This window comes from Netta rufina (genome assembly GCF_964035555.1).
Source record: "Netta rufina genome assembly, chromosome: 30".
Lineage (NCBI taxonomy): Eukaryota > Metazoa > Chordata > Aves > Anseriformes > Anatidae > Netta > Netta rufina.
The window spans coordinates 1452062-1471627 of NC_140154.1; the positions used below are offsets into that span (position 1 = coordinate 1452062).

Below are 19566 nucleotides of genomic sequence, written 5' to 3' on the forward strand. Positions count from 1 at the left end.
TTTTTTTTTTTTTTTTTTTTTTTCTTTTCGTGAGCTGGGGTTGTATGAAATAGATTTGCCTTTATGAGCTGTGTGGGTACATATAGGTAAATTCGGAGGTAATTGTAATCCCATATACACTCTCCTCACTCTACTCACTCGTATACATATACACACATACACTTTGCAAAGGCAAACGTATTTCACACGTACATAAATAAACACAGCAAATACTTGGGCTTTGAATTTGGTCATGAGAAAATCCTGGCACCAGCAGTCGGCCAATATTTATGTCTAAACTGTAAGAAAGAGCAAAGCGTATCCTGCGATTGCAGCAACGTCCTCCGCACTGCAAGAATGCCAGCTTCGAGAAATTCGCTTACTAGAAATAAAAACTTTATTTGGCCAAATGCACCTTCAAAATCTGCTTGTGTGACATGGAACCACTTTCGCATTTGCAGAAATCCTTTTATGTTACCAAGCCCTGGAAATCCCCTTTGAAACACTATCTTCCCCCAAATGCTTAAATTACATTAGAAAGATCTCTTACCTTCTGCACGAATAAAAAACCTGGTTCAACATTAACGAAAACTTAAGCTATAGCAGATTTTAAAATGAAACAACAGCAGCAGAAGCAAACAAAATCCGCCCCAAATTGGATCCAACCATTTAAAAAAGCTGTAACCGACACGTAATAGCTTTTAAAACGCAAATATCTGGGAAATCACGTCTTGCTCCACGCACCCATTTTAAGTTTAACATCTGAACCGAAAGAAAACCTTCATCTTAATTTCTTTATTTCTTTATTTCCGCCCCAATTACAAATCAAAACCAATATAATCTTGGTTTCAGGTTAACTCCCACCAAATCCTGTCTTGGCATGGACGTTGCAGGCGCTTTGTGCAGATAAGTTTGCAGGGGTTTTGATAACCTTGACTTTGCGTTTTTGTGTAATTGTAACTCAGCTGTCAGATAATATCATTTCCCTTTGGATGCCGAATGCTTAAAAAGGGGGGTGAAAAACGGTGGTCTGGGTTCTGCTTTTAAAAAGGCCAATTTTGGAAGGGGAAACGCCAGAAGATGGGTTCTGCTGGTGCCACAGACCCCAGGCATGTGTACATGGGGCACACACGACCCACATGCATGCAGCCCTGCATGCACATACAGCGCTGCACACCCCAGACATCCTCCTGCTGCCTGAGCCCTAATTATAGCACAGATCCTGACACACGGCGGATATTTTCATCCACATACCACAGGCAAACCATGCAAGCCGTTGCTTAGATCTGAGCAGTATTTTCTACCAAGAATTTTGCTCCAACTTTTTAAGGAAATTCAATCCTTCCATTCACATGATCGCCACTTATTGACCTGAAAGAAGCCCCTGAATCCACCTAGCTTCGAATCAGGACAGGAACAGACCCGCATATTCAAATACACACAGATTTCCACGCATATGCAATCTCTACAGTGAAAATAAAATGTGGTCAATGAAAGCTTCTTTTCAGACAATCCCAAAGTTAAAACATCTGCTCAACACACAGAAACATTTTTCCCTTCGCAAACAAGACCTCAATTCGCCAGGAAAAAAAAAAAAAAATCTTTTTCCTCTCTGAGTCTCAACGAGCTTCTAAGCAATGAAATGAGCCACAGTGCACAACCCCAGCCTGAGATGTTTGTAACTGCAAATTAGACTCCATGCATTTTCTTTCCTTTTCTTTTTCACCCCTTTACCGAGATTTAACACTGAGCAAAGCCAAAGAAGACAAATTCGCTTAGCATACGGAAATAAAGCATTTGCATAGAAAGCGATATGAAGGGAAGGGGAAAAAACAGGGTTCATCTGCCTTAAAAAACACAAAACCCCCCAAAGAACCCCTCCCCCAAACAAAACCCAAGTCACTGCGATATCAGAGTCTTTGCAAAGCCACCTAATCTCAACACATTCTGCAGCGTTGGTTGCAAGGACATTTTTTTTCCATAAGTACATGCACAGCAATTTTTCTCCATATAAACAGCGAGAGGACGACTTTTCAAATAGCTGACTGCTCTCTTTTTTTTTTTTTTTTTCTTCCTTTCCCTCAGCTCCAATACACATATTTTTAAGTTAACGTTTCTAGTAAGAATATATATTTCAAAAGTCAGCAACAATAAACAACATTATTATGCCAATCTCTGGAAAAGAAGTTGGCAGGATAGAGAGCACATTACTGCATATTCTTATTACGGTTCTTATTAGCTATGGATGATTACTAATTGCCGAAATTAGCTACTGATAATGAATGATTCCCTTACCTTTTGCTTCATTGTCAGAATTGTCAGTGCTGGTGTCAGTGTTTTTATTCAGGTCTTTCTCTGCTTCCGAAGGACTTATTTTGGGTGCTGGGGCGCTTTTTTCTGTTTTAATTTCGTTCGTGGATGTGTTCTGAGTATTATCTGTTTTTGTGTTTTCGGGGAAACTCACTTTAGCCACCGGGGGCGGCGGAGGAGGTGGAGGAGGTGGTGGTGCTGGTTCCAGATGCTCATTCCTTGGGTTCAGGCTCGCCCTGGATTCAAAACTTGCCTCAAACTCATTTGGATTGCTGCAGTTTGACGTCTTCTCCATGGAGGGGTAACCTTGGCTTGCTCGGTAGTAGCTAGGAACGGGGACTTCATGGTCATTTAGGCAAGACTCAGGCATTTGGTTGGGATAGAGGGCTGTCTCTGTGGCATTTTTAGCTCTTTTATCAGCGTTATACATACAGCAAACATTCTCTTCCTTGACATTGGTTGGGAAGGAGCAGGATGGGAGCTGTCTTGCAACAGGTTGCTCGATCCTGTACGTATTTTTGGGGTCACACCAAGTGTCTAGCTGAGAAAGGTAAGATGGATAGGTGCTGAGAGACAAGGTAGCGCTATTCACCTCGTCCCTTTTGGAAAGAGACGGGATAATTCCACAGTTCCTCATGACTCCGCAGCTGAAATCGCTCCCAGGCTGCATGTACATCCCTTGGCTGGAGGAATAATTCTCCCCTCTACAGGTACCGGCCAACGAGTCCATCAAAAACGAGTTAGAAGTCACATTGTTGGGACATGACATTTTCAGAGAGGGTTTTTAAGGAGGAATACTCCAGCCAGGGGCTGACATCTTTTTTTTAGGGGGAAAAAATATCAAGCACCATAATTATCCACGCATCGGTCCCCCCCCCCACCCCCCCCACGTGATGCCCAGGCCAATGAGGATTGAAAATGGCCTTGATGATTCAGACGGGGCCGACGTCACGGGGGTCAAGTTGTCGGGACCGGGAGCGGCACCGTGGAGCAACAGCGACATCTGCCAGCACCGGGCCGGGACCTTCACGTTGAACAAAGGCAGAACCCCGCCGCCCCCGCTCCCCTCCCGCCAGTTTGTTTACCAACGGAGCCACGCGTGGAAGGGGGCGAAGGAGGAAAAAAAAAGCGAGGGAGACCCCCCTTTTTCAAAAAAAAAAAAAAAAAAATCGCGGAGGAAGATTTTTGGAAAAAAAAAAAAAAGAATGATTAAAAAAATTGCGGAGAAAGGGGGACAGAGGGTGAAAAAATCTATTGCCATTTTTTAAAATCTCAGCTCCCCCACTTTCCTTTCTCCCTGTCTTCGTGCCTTCTCGGAATTGGCTTTTTGCGCCCCAAAACCGATGGCGATTTTTAATTGTTGCCTCCCAAACAGAGGACCCCCCCCCTGCACTCGGCTGCACCGTCCCCCCCCGCCCCGGGCACGGGCAAGCTCCCCTGGGCTCAGCCGGCTGCTGAGCAGCTTCTATTTCTTGCTCTTTTAATTCTAATTAAAATTATTTGGGGCTCGGGAGTGGAGGGCTGGAAACGCTTTGGGGGTGCGGTGGGGTGATGCGCTCAGAGCCGCTTTTCTTTGGTTGCTTCGACGGAGATGTGGGAAAAGAGGGGGAAAATTGGGGGAATAATTCAGAGAGCTGCTTGCTGCCCTTCAGCCAGGCATTTCCCCGAAATCCCGAAGCCCAGACTCCTTAAGCAGGTTGGATTTTTCCCAAGCAGCATTTTTTTTTTTTTTTATGAAGAAAAAGACAATAAAAGCCTAGGTTGCCTTTCTTATTTCCCCATTTTCCCTCAGCAAAGCAGCTTCGCCTTCCCTGAGCCTGCAAAGACAGCTTTTTTTAATTATCCACTTTCATTCCGAACTGTCTTAAGTTTCTGGGCGAAAATGGCATGTGTGGTGTCGTGCACAAAAATGCCTCGTGGAGGGGAAAAGGGGGTCGAATTTGCTCAAAGGGAGCGACTTTTCAGATGGTGAACTGCACGAGTGCGGTGCTGTGGTGGGTTTCTCCCCTCCTGTCTCTCTGTCTGTCTCTCTGTCTGCTCCTTCTTTCTCTCTGTGTCTCTTCAGGAAATAAGAAGGGGGGGAGAAAAAAACCCAACCTGGGACTCACTAAACATCGTTCAGAAGAATTGGCAAACCGAAACTTTCCCGGTTTGCTAGGATTTTATTACTTTTTTTTTTTTTTTTTTTTTTTTTTTTTCTTTCTGGGGAGATTACACGAGGAAAGTTACTTTTCTCTCCAGTATTTCCTCTCTCCTCTTTTGTGGCGAAATTCGCTGCGATGGGAACTCAAGTTGTTGTTTTCATTTAAATTGCACCATCTCCGAGTAAGATTTGATGCCTTAAATGCGACGGAATTGAAACCTTCGTGGTTATTGTGCCCCCTCTCCCAACCGTCTTCTCTTTATTGGGTGTTTTCTAGATCGTGTAGCCATTAAACTCTATAGTTTTTTCATAATTTTCCCGGCGTGTTCCTGTGTTGGCGGGTGAGCTCTGATTCTAGGTGAAGCGGCGGGTTAGGGCAATTGAGAATAAATAAATAAAAACTGAGATAGCCCGGAATTTCAAGATCATTACGATTAGAAAGACACGGGTTCAGAGTCACTTTCAAGGGAAACAAAAAGAAAACGCCACCTTTCATAAGAAAAGGAAAAAAAAAAAAAAAGAAGAAGAAGAAGATAAAGAGAGAAAGAAAGGGAAAGGGGAAAAAAAGAAAAAAGAAAGGGAGCAAAATAGTGAAAAAAAAAAAAAAAGTACATTGTATCACAGAAAGTGGAACTTGACCGTTTGGGGTGATTTGTAACGGTTTAGAGTGAAGTACTGCTTGAATATTCTCACGTCTTCAAACCTGTTTTCCCAAAGATTTTCAAAAGCAGGGCTGTAAAATTCCCCTCGACTTAACTTTCAAGAGACTTGCGGGTCTACTCTCCGCATCAAGTGGGACAAGTTTAAATATCTTAGGCCGAGAAAGCCTAAAAGTGCATAATACTATTTCGTGTGCCCTCTTCTCCAGCATAGTAAAAGCTTTCGTAGGCTTCAGACGCCATTTGGTTCCCCTGGAAAGCTATTTGCGACTTTATTGCCTCTATTTGTGTTATCTGCATAGGTCTTTTTAAAACAGTTTGATAGAAATCGTTCAATTTTATGATATCCAACGAAAATTCCACATAATATTTATAAGCAAAGAATAAAACTTTAGTATGGGAGCCAATATTTTCTCATTTATAGGTGATGAAATTAAAGACCAATGCAATTTTGCATTATATTGCTTTTTTCCCCCGGTTTGATTTTTTTTTTTCCCTCTTCTACTTTATTTTTGCAGCTGATGTGGCTAGCCAATAATTTATGCTGCTCAGTCAAACAGTTACACATGTGCATTTTTTGGGACACCAAAATTTGACCTCATAGTTTCCTGTATTGTCTGCCTAAGGATTAAATATGTTTTCCTGATTTTTTCGCCGTGTATTCTGGTGTGCTTTTGTCGAAGGAGATATTAACGAGTTGCACGGAGCACATCAGAGGGAAACGTGACATTAAATAATTCGAATTTGCTTCTCCGCAAAGCCAAGCGCTTCACAATAGCATCTCGAGCAAACCTCCCTATCCAGGTTGCTGGAGAGAGAAAACGGTGGTGGAAATCTCATCTTTTATGAATGTGTAAATGTTGGGAGTATAAAACAAAGATTTACACTGTTCACAGGCGTTTTGTTTACCAGTTTTTGCCAGCACACGCTACTAGTGAAAATGCTGGGGAAAGGTTGGAAGCCTCTTCCACAACTTGCTCATCAGCATCTTCGGGAGCAAAGGGGGCCGTGTAAATATACAATCAGATTGTTCATAAAAATATTACACGAGCATATTTCACGACTTGACCATGATGGCTTTTTGGCCATGGAAAAAAGAAAGTTGACGTTAGCAAGCAGCACAGAGGCGTCTCCAGGAGACCGAATATTGTTTAAAGTTAAAAATAATTAGAAGTATGATAAACATGGGTCATTAATGGAAAGAGAAATAAAATTCATCAGCCTAAGTGGAACCCCCGTTGGGAAAAATGCTTTACTCTAATTACAGAAAATAAATACGAACAAATGCTATTAAAACTTAAAAGGAGAGAGTCTACCCATGGTAAGGACTTTAATAACCTACTTTGAATTTTACACACTTTTCGGGGAACAATATCCACGCTCGACGGCCGCGCACCCGGGCTGCCAGCCCGGTGCTTTTCCTCGAAAGCTCGGGGCTGCGAGCGGGTCCCGGAGCAGCCCCGTCCTTTCCCTCCTTCCCCATCACACTGGGCACCCCAAAGTGCGGTTTGCCCCCCTTGTTCCCGGCTCCGAGGAGAGGATGCGCGGAGCGGGCGGCCCCCGGGTCCTTCCATTGTCCCTAGTGCCGCAGACGGAGCAATTGCCCTAAAACGTCCCCAAAGCAGCGCCCGGCAGACCGGGGAAGCCAGACAGGGACGAGGGGAGCAGGGGGGAGCAAAAATGACAGCAAAGCCCCTCTTGTGCCCGGGAGTACATAAACGTGTACAATCGCCAAGACAAAGAATCTCTCAGACTTCCACCCAATATTTTACCTGTCCCCTTCTCAATCTAATTATTTAACCGTGAGTTATGTGGAGAAAGTACTTCTTATGCCCATTGTATTTTTTACCAAGTTTTCTTACGTTTTTATTACAAACATTCATTTTCGCTTCGAGGAAGTATTTGGTAGCAACACTTTAATGATTACCTTAAATTTGTATTTCTGCCCGGTATTATGCCCCATGTTGTAGCGGAAATAATTCTGATTTATGACAAAGTACACTGGAGTACAATAACAGCGATGCAAAAATAAAACCCACGCCTTTATATGTTGGCTTAGAAACTGTAAACTATCACCACAAGAAATCTATCAAACTTTACAATCCCTCTTACCCTGCTTCCTTCTTTCTGAGTAACTTAAGTCAAAGAATTATGGAATGATATTATGTTCCTTGAGGTGGTATTGAAAACCGCGTTCGAGATTTTCTACCCCCAGCATAGCAGGCTGCAGGCACCCAAATACTGGTCTGGGTCCGGACCCCTTCCCCTGCCTTTGATCATGAGGACAAAATTTGGAAAGTGTAATTCATCTATAAGAAAGAGCGGCAAGGGTGACAGAGCGCAATAATGTGACACGGGGATTTTGCAAAAGTTTATTCAGTGCTCAAGTGTTTCCTTTAATTTTCCAACCGCGTTAACAAACTTAAATATTGCCCCCCAAAAAGGGGTAATTGTTTCTCGCAGAGGTGGGGAGGTCCGTGTGGGAGCTCTAAAAATGTGGATTATTGCACGTTTCGAAAATTAAAGGTGTTTTTGTCTGGGCAAGGCTCGCGGCCGCGCTGCGGTTTATAAGCTGAAAAAAAACGAAGCGTTTGATGGAAATGTGGCGCAGCTCGGGATTTCGGAGAGCCCCTTTTATAAAGTTAAAAAGCGAAGTTGAAAGAGACGAAGAGTAACGATGAAAGGTAAAAATTGAAAACAATGAAGGACGTGCTAAAATGTGGCTCTGCTGCTCTGAAAGTTAACAGCAAACCTCAAAGAACTCCTATTTTACCCATATGACGATAGGAAAATAATTTCTTTCAAACTTTGTTAAAACGCTGATAATTTAACAGGCTTCTTAAGGCGTGTTTGAAGCGGCAACTCCGGTCTGCTGAGCGCTTCAAAATAAACATTATTGTTTCAATTACAATTTTAACAGAATATGGAGAGCACCACGAGGACGGACTGTTAACACTCCTGTTTCTCGTCGAAAAATAAAAAGAAGCAATTGGAAGAAAAATCTGAATAAAGACAAATTTCACACCTATAGCATTGGAATAACCTGCGGATAATGGGGCCACAGCCCGAACACTTTGTTTTGCACGATTTGCCTAAAATTTGAGGCTCTCCACCTTCCAAACGCAGATACCGCCGTAGAGGTCGAGACTGCTGAGAAATATATGTGCAGAGAGAGAATTTTATTTCAAAATCACCGGAATCCTCATTTATTTTATTTTCTAATTTTTATTTTCTCGTACCTGAAGTCCTCAGCCTGGAAGAAAACCTCGAATATCTTCTGCTTTCTTAATCACACGCTGGCTGCAAAGCCCAGCGTGTGACACAGAGTTTCGGCTATTTTAGCCGTCATTTGTACAGTCACATACGGTTTATATCAAACACATCTTTAAAGCAGAGGACTGCAGATTTGCTTAAGCGTGTATCACTTAATTCAAAGAAAGGGATTAGGCCGCTTTTTAACAATTAAAACGAACGAATTTACTTTGCTACTTGTAGCACATAAACAATTGTAATGTTTACATTAAGTCTTCCCCCTTTTTTTTCGAAAATGAATAAAGTTTTTTATGGGCTCCATCAGCAATATGCTTCAGCCTAATTCCTCAACTCCAGATAAAAAAAGGCTTATGAGGTTGCAAACCACATTCTCGTGGTTTCATGTTGTAATTTAGAAGTTATCAAAAGCAGAGGAACGTGCTTCAATCTAACATATGCTGTGCATCCGCATATTCCCCAACTTTATGAAAGGCGTAGAGGCAAGGCCTTAATGAGCCGCCATTTTGGGGCAAAATAATATGTCATCATTTCATATTTTTCCCGGACAGCAGAGGGGCAGTGCAGCCCTGCAGCCCCCCCCCCCTTCCTCCCAGTGCCCTATTTTCTGGGGGGTTACTGATTTTTTTCTTTGTGGGTCGGGAGGGTGGGGGAGAACTGAAGCACAACTTTGCAAACGCTTTGCCTCAAATCCGCAATTCCTTCCCCAAAGTTTCATTCCTCGCCCCCCCCCCAGCCTCCCCCACCTACCCCCCCCCCCGCCGCACCCTCCCTCCCTTGCTTGCCGGTGGCTCTCCCATATTTCAGCAGCAAACTCGCCGCCTGTCCCCCCCCGGCAGAGCGGTGCTTCAGGAGAACCGATTTAATCGCCTCTCGCCGAGGTTATGGGCCACCAGGGTCCCAGGCAGAGGGCTCCGGGACTTGGGGCGAGCTGCCTGCTTGCCTCTACCAGCCCTGCCTCTCCGTCGGGACCAGCTATTGCTCCTATAAAAGTTCCTCGTACACAAATAAATGAATTCACCCTAGGATCCACAGGCGAGGATTAGCTCAATTGATGGTCGATTCGAGTCCACTTGCCAAAACCACTGGCTTTCTTCTTCGCCTTTTCTAATCCCAGCTCTGGCCAAGTTGCAAACCAACGTCAAACCCATGAGGAAAGTGCAAATGGTCAAAAGGATGGATTTCCCCTCATGGCTATTGTTTGCCGCTCTTGCTGAGTTGTTCAGCTGAAGTTGGTTATTTACATGCCACCAAAGAGGCTTCGCCTTTAGGACGGCTCTTAGCGCACCGTCAAGGTTACGTGCTCCTGCCCGGGGCCCTGGCACCTTCAGGAGAGGCTGCGTGGGGTCGTGGGGTGCCGGGTGTGCAAGTGGGTGCGTGTGCAAGCGCGAGTGGGTGTGAGCGGCCCCGTCCAACACCAGGAGAATCCCTGGACACTTTCATCCAGCATTTGCAGCTCCTGCAGCAGACCCCCCCCCCGACTCCAGCCCCAACCCTGCTTTTCTTTCTTTTCTTTTTTTTTTTTTTTTTCTTTCTTTCTTCCTTTTTTTTTTTTTTTTTTCAAAAATGGAAATGATTTGCTTTGTATGGAAGCCAACATAAGTGAACATTATTATCCTGCAAGAAGCCAATTAGAAGCCTGCCCCCTCGCCTTCTTCCCTCTCTGCAATATTTCACAACAAAGTAAGCCAGAGCTGCTTCCAATATGTTGTGTATGAAATCCAGGGAGCAATAGGAAACAGGTTGGGTTGGTGTGTTTGTACGTCACATGGAAAGGGCCTTCGTAATTAGTCTGGGTGTCATTAACGTAGGCACAGAGCGAGCTCCCCAGCCTATGAGGGAGGCTTTATTGTGATGGACATCCGAGGTAGGAATAAAGTTGTCTGATGGAGATGCCTAAATGCGTGCTGGGAATTAAAAAAAAAAAAAAAAAAAAAAAAAAAAAACTTGTAAAACTTTTACGCCAAACAAAGTTATAAAAACTTTTCATGCGTTAAGATATCAAAAGGTTTATAACAATAATAAAGAGAGTGTGCCGGGTGTGTTAAACCTGCTTCGAGATGCATTAAATGCTGCGCGGCTGAGTTAAATATTAAGCATCATAAACGCCACACAGGGTTCAATATTTGGGTTTGGGTTTGCTGTTTTTTTTTTTTTCTTTTCTTTTCTTTTTTTTCGGGGGGAAACTGTGGGTCCCCGCAGGCGACCCCCCCGGTTCTCTGGAGGCGGGGCGGCTGGGGAGCCACGACCCTCTCTGATTCCTCTTTATTACGAAAGGGTTAAAGGTGATGGACTTGACTTTATTGAAGTTCAAAGACATCAAATATTCACATTTTTTCTTCCTGTGGGTCTCATTCCCACCTCTGATTCCCCGGCCGGGCTCGGAAAACCCCTCGCCGAGGCCTTCTGCGGTTAACAGGGAGCCGGCCCCAAAACCCGGCGCCAGACCCTATATGGCCCCTCCATATAGGTGCACGCACCCCGGCCGCGAGATACATATGTCTAAGCCCTGTTTCTGCTTGTCCGCTCCCCCGGCGTGGTACCCAAAGCATCCTCAGTGACCCCCCCTGTCCTCCGCCAGCCCCTCCGCCCCCCTCCCCAGAACATTAACAGCCCTTTTCCTACATGGCACTGATGCTTAATGCTGCTGTAAACTCCCACATGGTCTATAAACTTGGATTTTACAACTAGCATTCCATTTTAGCTCGCGAAAACTTTGAACTAGGCCTACAGTTTCATTGTGCTGCAGTTGAACTGGAGCCTTGGAGGAGGGAGGGGGGGGAGGAAAGGAGGGAGGAAAAAAAATTCCCTGGGCAAGACTCCCTTATTTGTTTACTATTTACTGCGGAAGTCTTTTCCTTTAGCCAGACGGGGTAATTAAGAAAAATTAAGCTGTTTAGTGCTGCAGTCTTTATTACAACGTCTAGACTAGCCGCTTTTGTCCGGACAGCCGCTGCTGTTACGGAGCATTAACTGCCGCTTCTGACCTCGCGATATTCACCTTATTGCACCTCTCTTTGGTTTTCCTAACCTTGGGAAGGTTTGGCAAACACTCATTAAAGAAAGGTGCTTTGGGGGTGGGCGAGCAGCCCCCTCCCCACCCCCGGTTTCTTAAACGTAAAGCTTAGGCGAGATTTCAGGCCGGGGACAAGCGTCCTTTCAGCCCGCAGGCTTTGCAAAAATAAATAGAAGCAAATAAAGAAGCGCTTTGCCATCCTCCAGCCCCCCCCCCTTTTTTTTTCTTTCCCTCCCTTTCCCACTCTTTTAATGAGAAACATGCCTGCGAACATCCTTTCAAGATCATATCGTGGCGTAAGGAGGACGGGTCTATCACGAAAGCCGAAGTTGGTTTTCATTTATTTGCGCGGAGGGGTGTTTGTGTGTGTGCAAACTAAGAGCATTTTTGTGGGTTATAATTTTTTTCCCTACCGTTGTCAAATAAAATCAGAAGACACCATCAAAGTGTTTTCATTCAACAGGGTTGTATTTAAAAGCAAGTATGAGAATTTTACAAGAACACGCTCAATGGATGGGAATATAATGTGTTGTTCCTTTTGCTGCTGTTTTTTTTTTTTTCCTTTTTCATTCGCTTTTTTTTTCCTACCCCTTCTTCCATATGCACAATCCCATCGCTCCACATCAGAAAGCAGGAGACTGGAAACCTCAAACATACCCCCCCCAAACCCCTAAAACAACCCTCCGAATTGTTGTATTTACACAAAATACATGCACCACATCACCAACGGCATCTTCTGGATTTCTTTGTCCTCGAAAACGTTGTGTTGCTTTTCAGACACTGCGAGAAAAAAGTCATTTTGCAAACAGAAAAAAATCACTTTTATGCCCTGTGCCTGGGAGTTGAACTTGTTTTCCTTAAGCAGGAATTTAAGTACTTGACTTTGCATTTGTGCTTTGTAGGTATAAGGTACGTTATCCTTGACTTTTGGAAATGCAGCTCGTTTCTTGGTGTAATTAGAGTTTCTTACCTCCTTTTTTTTTTTTTTTCCTTTTTCTTTTTTTTTTTATCCTTTTTTTTTTTTTTTTTTTTAAAAAAAGAAGACTAATATATTGTTCTCATGAAAATGCAAAAAGATTAACTACAACCGGAAAACAGACAAAGACATCTGGAGCCAAATTCAGGGTAGGATTACTGGGCCAAGAAAAATCCTATAAATTTCAGTTCCGTGATGAACACAATGAACTCCACAACAAACGTGTGCTCCAAGGTGGAGGTTTCATATTAATACCAGTCCTATTAGAGCAGATTGCAGCGAGTCACATGAATATGGATGATGATATTTCTGATATGCATTCAGGTATTTAAACTCCTATAGAAGAAACCCACACCACAATGACCGCAAAGAGGCTTTTAAGAGGGGAAATTCTAATAAAATGGTCAAATAAAATCATAATGTAGAACAGCTTGCAATGTCTTTATTTGCCACAGAATTTCACAGAGTATCCCGGGGACTCGCTTTACATACACAAAGATACTTTTTTTTTCATTATTTTTTTTTTCAGGATTTTTTTTTTTTCTCTCGATGTTCTTCGTCTCCCATTTCCAGGAAAAAAAAATGCGCTATGAAATTTATTTACAAACCATTTCAGAGACTGTTATTGCAAATGCATTTTCGTCTGGATTTTACCCCCTCCCCACTGAAAACGTAGAAATGAAACTGCATAGAATATATATGTATATATATACACACACTCACTTCTATATATATATGCATATATATATTTTTATATATAAAGGGTGCATGGGGGAGGTGGAAATAATGATCTTCCTTCTGCTAGGGACAGATATTTAAATGAGGTTTCGACAACAACTCTTGGCATGGAGAGCAGAACACAGATGACCGGGGTGGGTGTGAATGTGCACACGCACACACAAGGACACACATGTCTGTGTGTGCATTCTCACCCACACACACACACACACACACACACACGCACGCACACTCACCCCAGACGAAGTGATTTGATCCTACAGGGAGACTTTGGCCGCTCTTGTGATAACACAGCTGCATACTGAAATCACCGTGGTAGTAACACACAGCACTGCGATTTATTCAAATGGACAGGGTGCCTAAATAATAATAACAATAAAAATAATAATAATAAAAAAGAGAATCCCAACCTGTTCAGGCAAAAAAAAAAAAAAAAAAAAAAAGTTAAATAAAATGTTCATGGAATTCAAGTCCTTTAAGCGGTTAGGTAACTGAAAGAAAAATTCACTCCTTTTGTTACTCAGAACTGTCCCAGACATACAAATGTAAGTAACGAAAAGGCTTAAACTTTGAGGTTGCTTTGTCGACTGAAAGGGCAAACCCATGCTTGCAACTGTTCCTTCCCAATACACATACACTTCACCAGCAGAGGGGATTTGAAAAGATGTTCACAATAAGGGATTTCCAGAGAAATACTGCAGGCGGTCTCTGCTTAATTTTTTTTCTTTCATTCTTCTGTTCTGAAACCAAATTTTAACCTGTCGGTCAGTGAGATTTAACATCCTAGACAACTGGAGCCTTTTTTCTTTGTTTATATAGACATTGAAGAAAAATTCTCTCTCTAGCTCTCTGATCTGGAATTTCGAATAGGGACACCTCTTCTTCCTCGTTCTGGGAGCACCTTAAAAGAACCAGAAGGCAGGGTAAATATCCTAATGCAACACACAGACTCATCTTCACAGCTGACCACATAGATAGGGGCAGAGTTAAGTTATTAATGCACGGGGAGATATCTTCCAGCAGTGAGCAGTTTGCCTATTGTTAGTGGTAGCAGAGGTGAGGTTACACAGGGTCTTAAGGACTGCGTTGCAATTGCTTTCCCACTGCACGGGGTTTAATCCCAGAAACGCATACACATGCAGGCATTTTTCTGTGCAGATAGATTATTTTAAAAAGAACAGCCCGGGACTGGAGGCAGCAGACTGTTGGAGCAGGCTTTAGAGAGGCTGATTGCTGGAAAGAAAATGAAAAAAAAAAAAAAAAAAGAAAGAAAGAAAAAAAAAAGCTCCCGCTCAGCTGCAAATCTGTTATCTGTATAGAAACAGCATGAGCAAGGTCGGAATTATAGGAACTAGATATTATGTTCCGCATAAGTTTTTGATTAACTCCAGTCCTCGCCACACACGCAAAAAAAGAATCAAAGTAGAAGAGAACTCAGCATCTGAGCTGCAAAAGGGGACTTTCTGCTGATCACGAAAGCAAATAGGAAAACAAAACAACCCTCCCCTCTTCCAAAAAGAGCCCCACGCTGAACACTAACTTGCAAAGTTGCCTGGATTCAGCATTTAAAACGCTCCTCTAAGACTGCCTAGAAATCTGAGTGCATGCAAAAAAGAAGACCAAAGCAAAGAAGCACGTAAGTAAAAGCCCTTCCTGACAAAAGCTAGACGCTCCACTAGGCTTGGAGGAGAATAAATGCCACTTTAAACAGAAAGTCTAAGAAAATGCTCCGCTCTGCCTGCAAATTCTGCAGCTCTCCCCCCTTAGCACCACACTCCCACCAAGAGAAAAGACTCACCATACAGTTTTAATTAAAAAAAAAAAAAAAAAAGGAAGAAGAAGAAGAAGAAGAAGAAAACAACACTCTGCATGCATCTTAGTGCCTAAAAGAAAGCACAGGCAGCTAAAGTAGTGTTCTGCCCAATTGCCTTTTACCCTCAGCAACCCGGGACCAAATCCTTTTAAAATGCTCATGTAAGTTCATGATCAAAGTTAATATTTGTCACGATGGTGTGCTTTTAAAATTTCACAGACTCTAAGATACTGTGTCTGCGCCTAACATCTCCATTTTTTTCAAAGAGCTTTTCCCATCGTAAAAATTCTTCTCGTTGGAAGAAAGAGCTTTGTAGGTTATAATAAAATCCTTTGAATGCTTATAAAACTCCACATAAAATTTGACCGACAAAACACACGGGCTAGTCCCTTAACCTTTCCATTTACTGCTCTACCTACTCGAATTGCTGCTTTTGCTTCCTTCCTTGTTGACAGAAGAGGACGAGGCTGAAGACCCTGGATTTGTGTTTTCCTCTTCGTCTTCCGGGTCTATACCTTGGTCTCCGCGGGATGACAGTGCATTGGGTTGGGAGTCAGCCTCCAGTTTGCCCTCGCCCTTCTGCAGGCAGGTCTCAGCCGGGTTTTCCGCCCCGCAGTAGGCATTTTCGAAGAAGCGGTCGAAACCTTGGGGCAGGACAGTGTTTTTGTTCATGCTGGTGTAGAATCCCGTCGATGCCGGGTGGTTGGAGCTGGGGTGGTGGTGGCTGTACACGCTCTCGTTTTTCATTAGCATTTCGGTCATGGTGGAAGGCGGGATGCACTCTCTATGCATCAGATCTTCTGCGGAATAACACGACGCGTAATTGCTTCTATGGTGCCATTTACTTGAGGGGTCTAGACCATAGGAGACCTCTCGCACGGGCTGCACTTGCGAGAGGTTGGTGGAGTAAGGGTAGGAGATTTGGCGAGAGGGGGCCTGTGGCAGGAAAGATGACACAGTTGAAAATTCAGGGACGTAATAGGTACAGCTGGGGAGGTAGAGATTAGAAGCGCAACCTGCCCTTTCTCCAAACTCAGCACTCCTCTCTTTACGCGACTGGGAGCAGAAGTTGCCTAGATTCACTGAGTTAAACATCTTTCTCCTTTTCTTGCTCCTATAGATAGATGTTTTGGATCCGATGTGCAGAGGGGAAAAAATTTGGGAAGGCAAGATGACGCGCTATCCGTCTTAGTCGCTCCGGAGGACACGTGATCCAAAGTAGATATTGTCATATATCAGTTTGGAGCACTTAGATGCGTAGGAGTGGTTCACTTAGGTAAGATCTCAGAGGTTCAAACGATTGGTTTTCAAACACCGCAGAAACATTATGAAAATCAATTGCAGATTTGTATTCATTTTCTTGAAGGCACACCCCTTGTAAGCATTCAAAGCAGAACAAGTACAAGGGGTGGCTTGTGAAGTTGCTTTTTTTTTTTTTTTCCTCCTTCCTCCTCTCCTTCCTATTCGGATTCTGCTTTCTGCTTCTTTTCAGCGGGGTTTGGAGATGGGGTGGGGGCGATTTGGACTGCGGGGGGGGAGGGGGGGGGAGAGGGAGGGTCTTAGGGAGCTCGGACTGTGTTTTTCCACCCTTTTTAATATTTTAATTACGGTGATTACTATAATTTATTATGATGATTATTTCTGTCCTAGCCTCCTCTTAGAAGTGTTCCTGAATAGACTTTAGGTAGCTCAATATAATCTCAGGGAAAACGCTGGAGACGCCTAAGTAAGTTTTCAAACATTTCTCAAAATCTTGCTGCAGGCGTAAACGCGCAGCTCTTCGTACAGCTGGGCTGCTAAATTATAAGTAAATCTCTCTATCTATCTATCTGGGAGTGAGGGGGTTGGTGCTAATTAACAAGCTTCTAACATACGCTAATTATGTTGATCTCTATGTGCACATCAACTATACATCAAGCAGGTTGGCACGGTTTATAGAGAATATACCATTTAAGAATGACAGGGTGCGGGGGATCGTGTAAAGTTTCAAACTTTAAAGTTAAAGCAGGCCTGCCTTAATGACTTTTGATATCGAATTAGTCGTATATCAAGGAATAGAACAAATGAATTAAGTCAATGTCTAATAAATATTCGAAAACCTCCTTTAATGTTTTGTTAAATATTTATTAAGTAAGAGTGGCATATTGAATATTTAATGCAATTGTTTATTGTCAATCAATGAATGTACTTTCAGCAATACTCTCATCATTTATTCTTCCAGCTGAATTAAAAAAGATATTCTTATTAAAGTCATTTGTCTTCTCTCCCACGCCCCGAGAGCCTCCTCTTTCTCCGTCCTCCTGCATTTTGACACGAAACAAACAGGGATACCGAAGTGCTGCCGGCTATTTTGCGAGTTTTGCCAACAATTCTTAGGCGGAAAAAAATATATATATAAAATTAAAAATCCCCAACCCCAAACGTCAAACCCCCAATCTCTTCTGCAACCCCTCTAGAAGGTGCACCTGAAGGACGCGCAGCCTCCGCGCTGCCAGGGGTGCAAGGCTCAGCCTTCGCCTTCCAAAAGTCTTCCAGGAACAGAATCGTCTGCGAGACGCTGCAACAATTGGGTTCGAAGTGGGTTTTCACCTGGCTTAGAAATCATCTGCCGGAGGTGGTGATTATTGTTGCCAGCATTTTTCTGTCGAGCACAGGCGGCTGCATTCACCTACAGATGAAAATATTGCAGCGCATCCACCCCTGTTTTCTTCTTTTCTTTACAGGATGCCACTTAGGGATTTTTTCTTGAATTATCCCCTTTTAAAACGGCCAGTAAAAGGAAGAATAAATAAAAATATTGAATCGCCCGCACATAAACCCGAACCAAAATCCATCATGGGATCTGTTCGGTGGCAGGCTGAATACTTCTAACAAAACTAACACACCGTGAGAGAGTGGCACGTTTTTATTGAGAGTATCTTGTCAAATCGAGTTGCAGTAAATTCAAACAGCGAGAAGGAAAAAAAGGCAAATCTCAGCCCCTTGCTAGAGCGCTGAGCCTTAGAGTTGGGACCAGAAAAAAACCTGGACGGCTGCGATGTTTTCGTTTTGCTCCCCGAAAAAATAATAATAATAATAATTAAAAAAAAATTATAAACTCACCCGAGTATTAACCAATTCACCCCAAAGGAGCATCAGGGGCTCCTAGCCCTGCTTGAGCTGTCCCTCCTGCACCTGAGCATCCCTGGGCACATCCTTTTGCATTTCTCTCGTCTAGTTTTCATTTTATTTCATTTGCTGTCCCCCAACCTGATGTTTACCGCCCCATTTTAACCAGGAGGTAGCTTAATTCCTGGGCGAGATGTAAAGATACGGGGAGATAAAACGCACCTCGCGCAAACAGAGGAGAGTTTCAGCCTCTGCTAGAAATACAGATATTCTGCGATTCTGCAGCAATACATAGCAAAAGAGGAAAAACAAACAAATAAATAAATATCTTAAAAAAAAAAAAAAAAGGAAAAAGAAAAGGGAAAAAAAAAAAAAAAAAAAACAGGAAAAGAGAAAAGTTCATTTTCATTGAAGAAAACAGCCTCGCAAGTCAGTATCTTGCAGCGGAGCAGCGAGCAGGGGTTTTCAAGGCTCCTGAGCATAAATACAGTGGGTATTTCAGCCGGGCTTGCAAAACTACAGTACTTATCAGGCAGTGTGCCCGAATTTCTATGTATTTATTACGAAATCTTGAAGGGAAACATGGCGGCGTCACTTACTAAGATTGTGTGTTCTTCCTCAGGTTGAGCCTTGTTCATCCCCCCAGCGCAGCATCGCACTCATTTTCATTTATTTTCATTCATTTCTGGATTTCCTCCCCCTTCCAGCTTTGTATTTTCTATTTAAGGAGAGCCGTTCTCATAAAACTCTTTTTATAAGGGATCGGGGCGTGTGGGTCTCCCTAAATGTGTGTGTGTGGAGATAGAGATATACACACATATAAATATGTCTGTAATTCCAAAATGAGCTGTGTTTTCCTCTCCAATGCACCGTTTGGCTGATGAATATAGGGGCAAGAACTCTGGCTGCCGAGATGGATTTCTTCAGGTTTGTAATCTGCCCTATTTTATGGCTTGGACGTCGTTTTGGGCAAAACTTTTAATTAAAGTGTCAGCGATCTTTTAACTTGGATTTTTATTGACCAATATTAATACTAACTACAAACTAATAATGTTAAGCTATTGTTTATGAGTGTAATTATTTTTTCCCCAATTCCCTCCTGTTTGCAACCTGCGTGGAGAATACTCTCACTTGATTCAAAGGGGGAAATGCTCTTTAATGTACATTTTTTGTCCTATGTATTCCAGTCCAGATTCCATAGGAAGGCTGTAGGCATGAAGCTCTGCATCCAGGGAAGGAATTAGAGCTTGTTGCTAAAAAAAAAAAAAAAAAAAAAAAAAAAAAAAAAAAAAAAAAGATCTGAGCTGCTCCTTCAACCCAAAACAAAGGCTCCCCCCCCCCCAAAAAAAAAAAAAAAAAAAAAAAGAGAGAGAGAAAGAACACAACAGCAAACAAACAAAAAATACGTGTGGCATAACACTCGCCCTCCCTCCTCTAGGTGCGGGAATAATTTATTGCTCTTCGTAGGTAAATACATCTAAACCAAGCCCTGGTGTCGTTTTGTTTTTTAAACCCAGTTTAAAGTATAGGATTTGCCTGCTTCCTGCAAGGAAG

General features: G+C 43.0%; 2 protein-coding genes across 2 annotated transcripts in view; both read right to left on the bottom strand.

Moving 5' to 3' along the window:
- The window catches only part of HOXC10 (homeobox C10), a gene marked incomplete at both ends in the record, with an annotated part of 3969 nt that extends 911 nt beyond the window's left edge, over positions 1 to 3058 (bottom strand). Inside the window, one exon of the mRNA XM_084303544.1 lies at positions 2275 to 3058. Coding sequence (XP_084159670.1) covers positions 2275 to 3058 — 784 coding nt within the window. The remainder of the gene's footprint in view (positions 1 to 2274) is intronic.
- A 10701-nt stretch (positions 3059 to 13759) lies between these two features.
- On the bottom strand, positions 13760 to 15999 carry HOXC11 (homeobox C11; the record flags this gene model as incomplete). Its single annotated transcript, XM_084303545.1, has 2 exons — positions 13760 to 13992; positions 15324 to 15999. The coding sequence occupies 2 exons, from the start codon at positions 15997 to 15999 to the stop codon at positions 13760 to 13762; spliced, it is 909 nt and encodes a 302-aa protein (XP_084159671.1).
- Between the last annotated feature and the right edge of the window lie 3567 nt (positions 16000 to 19566).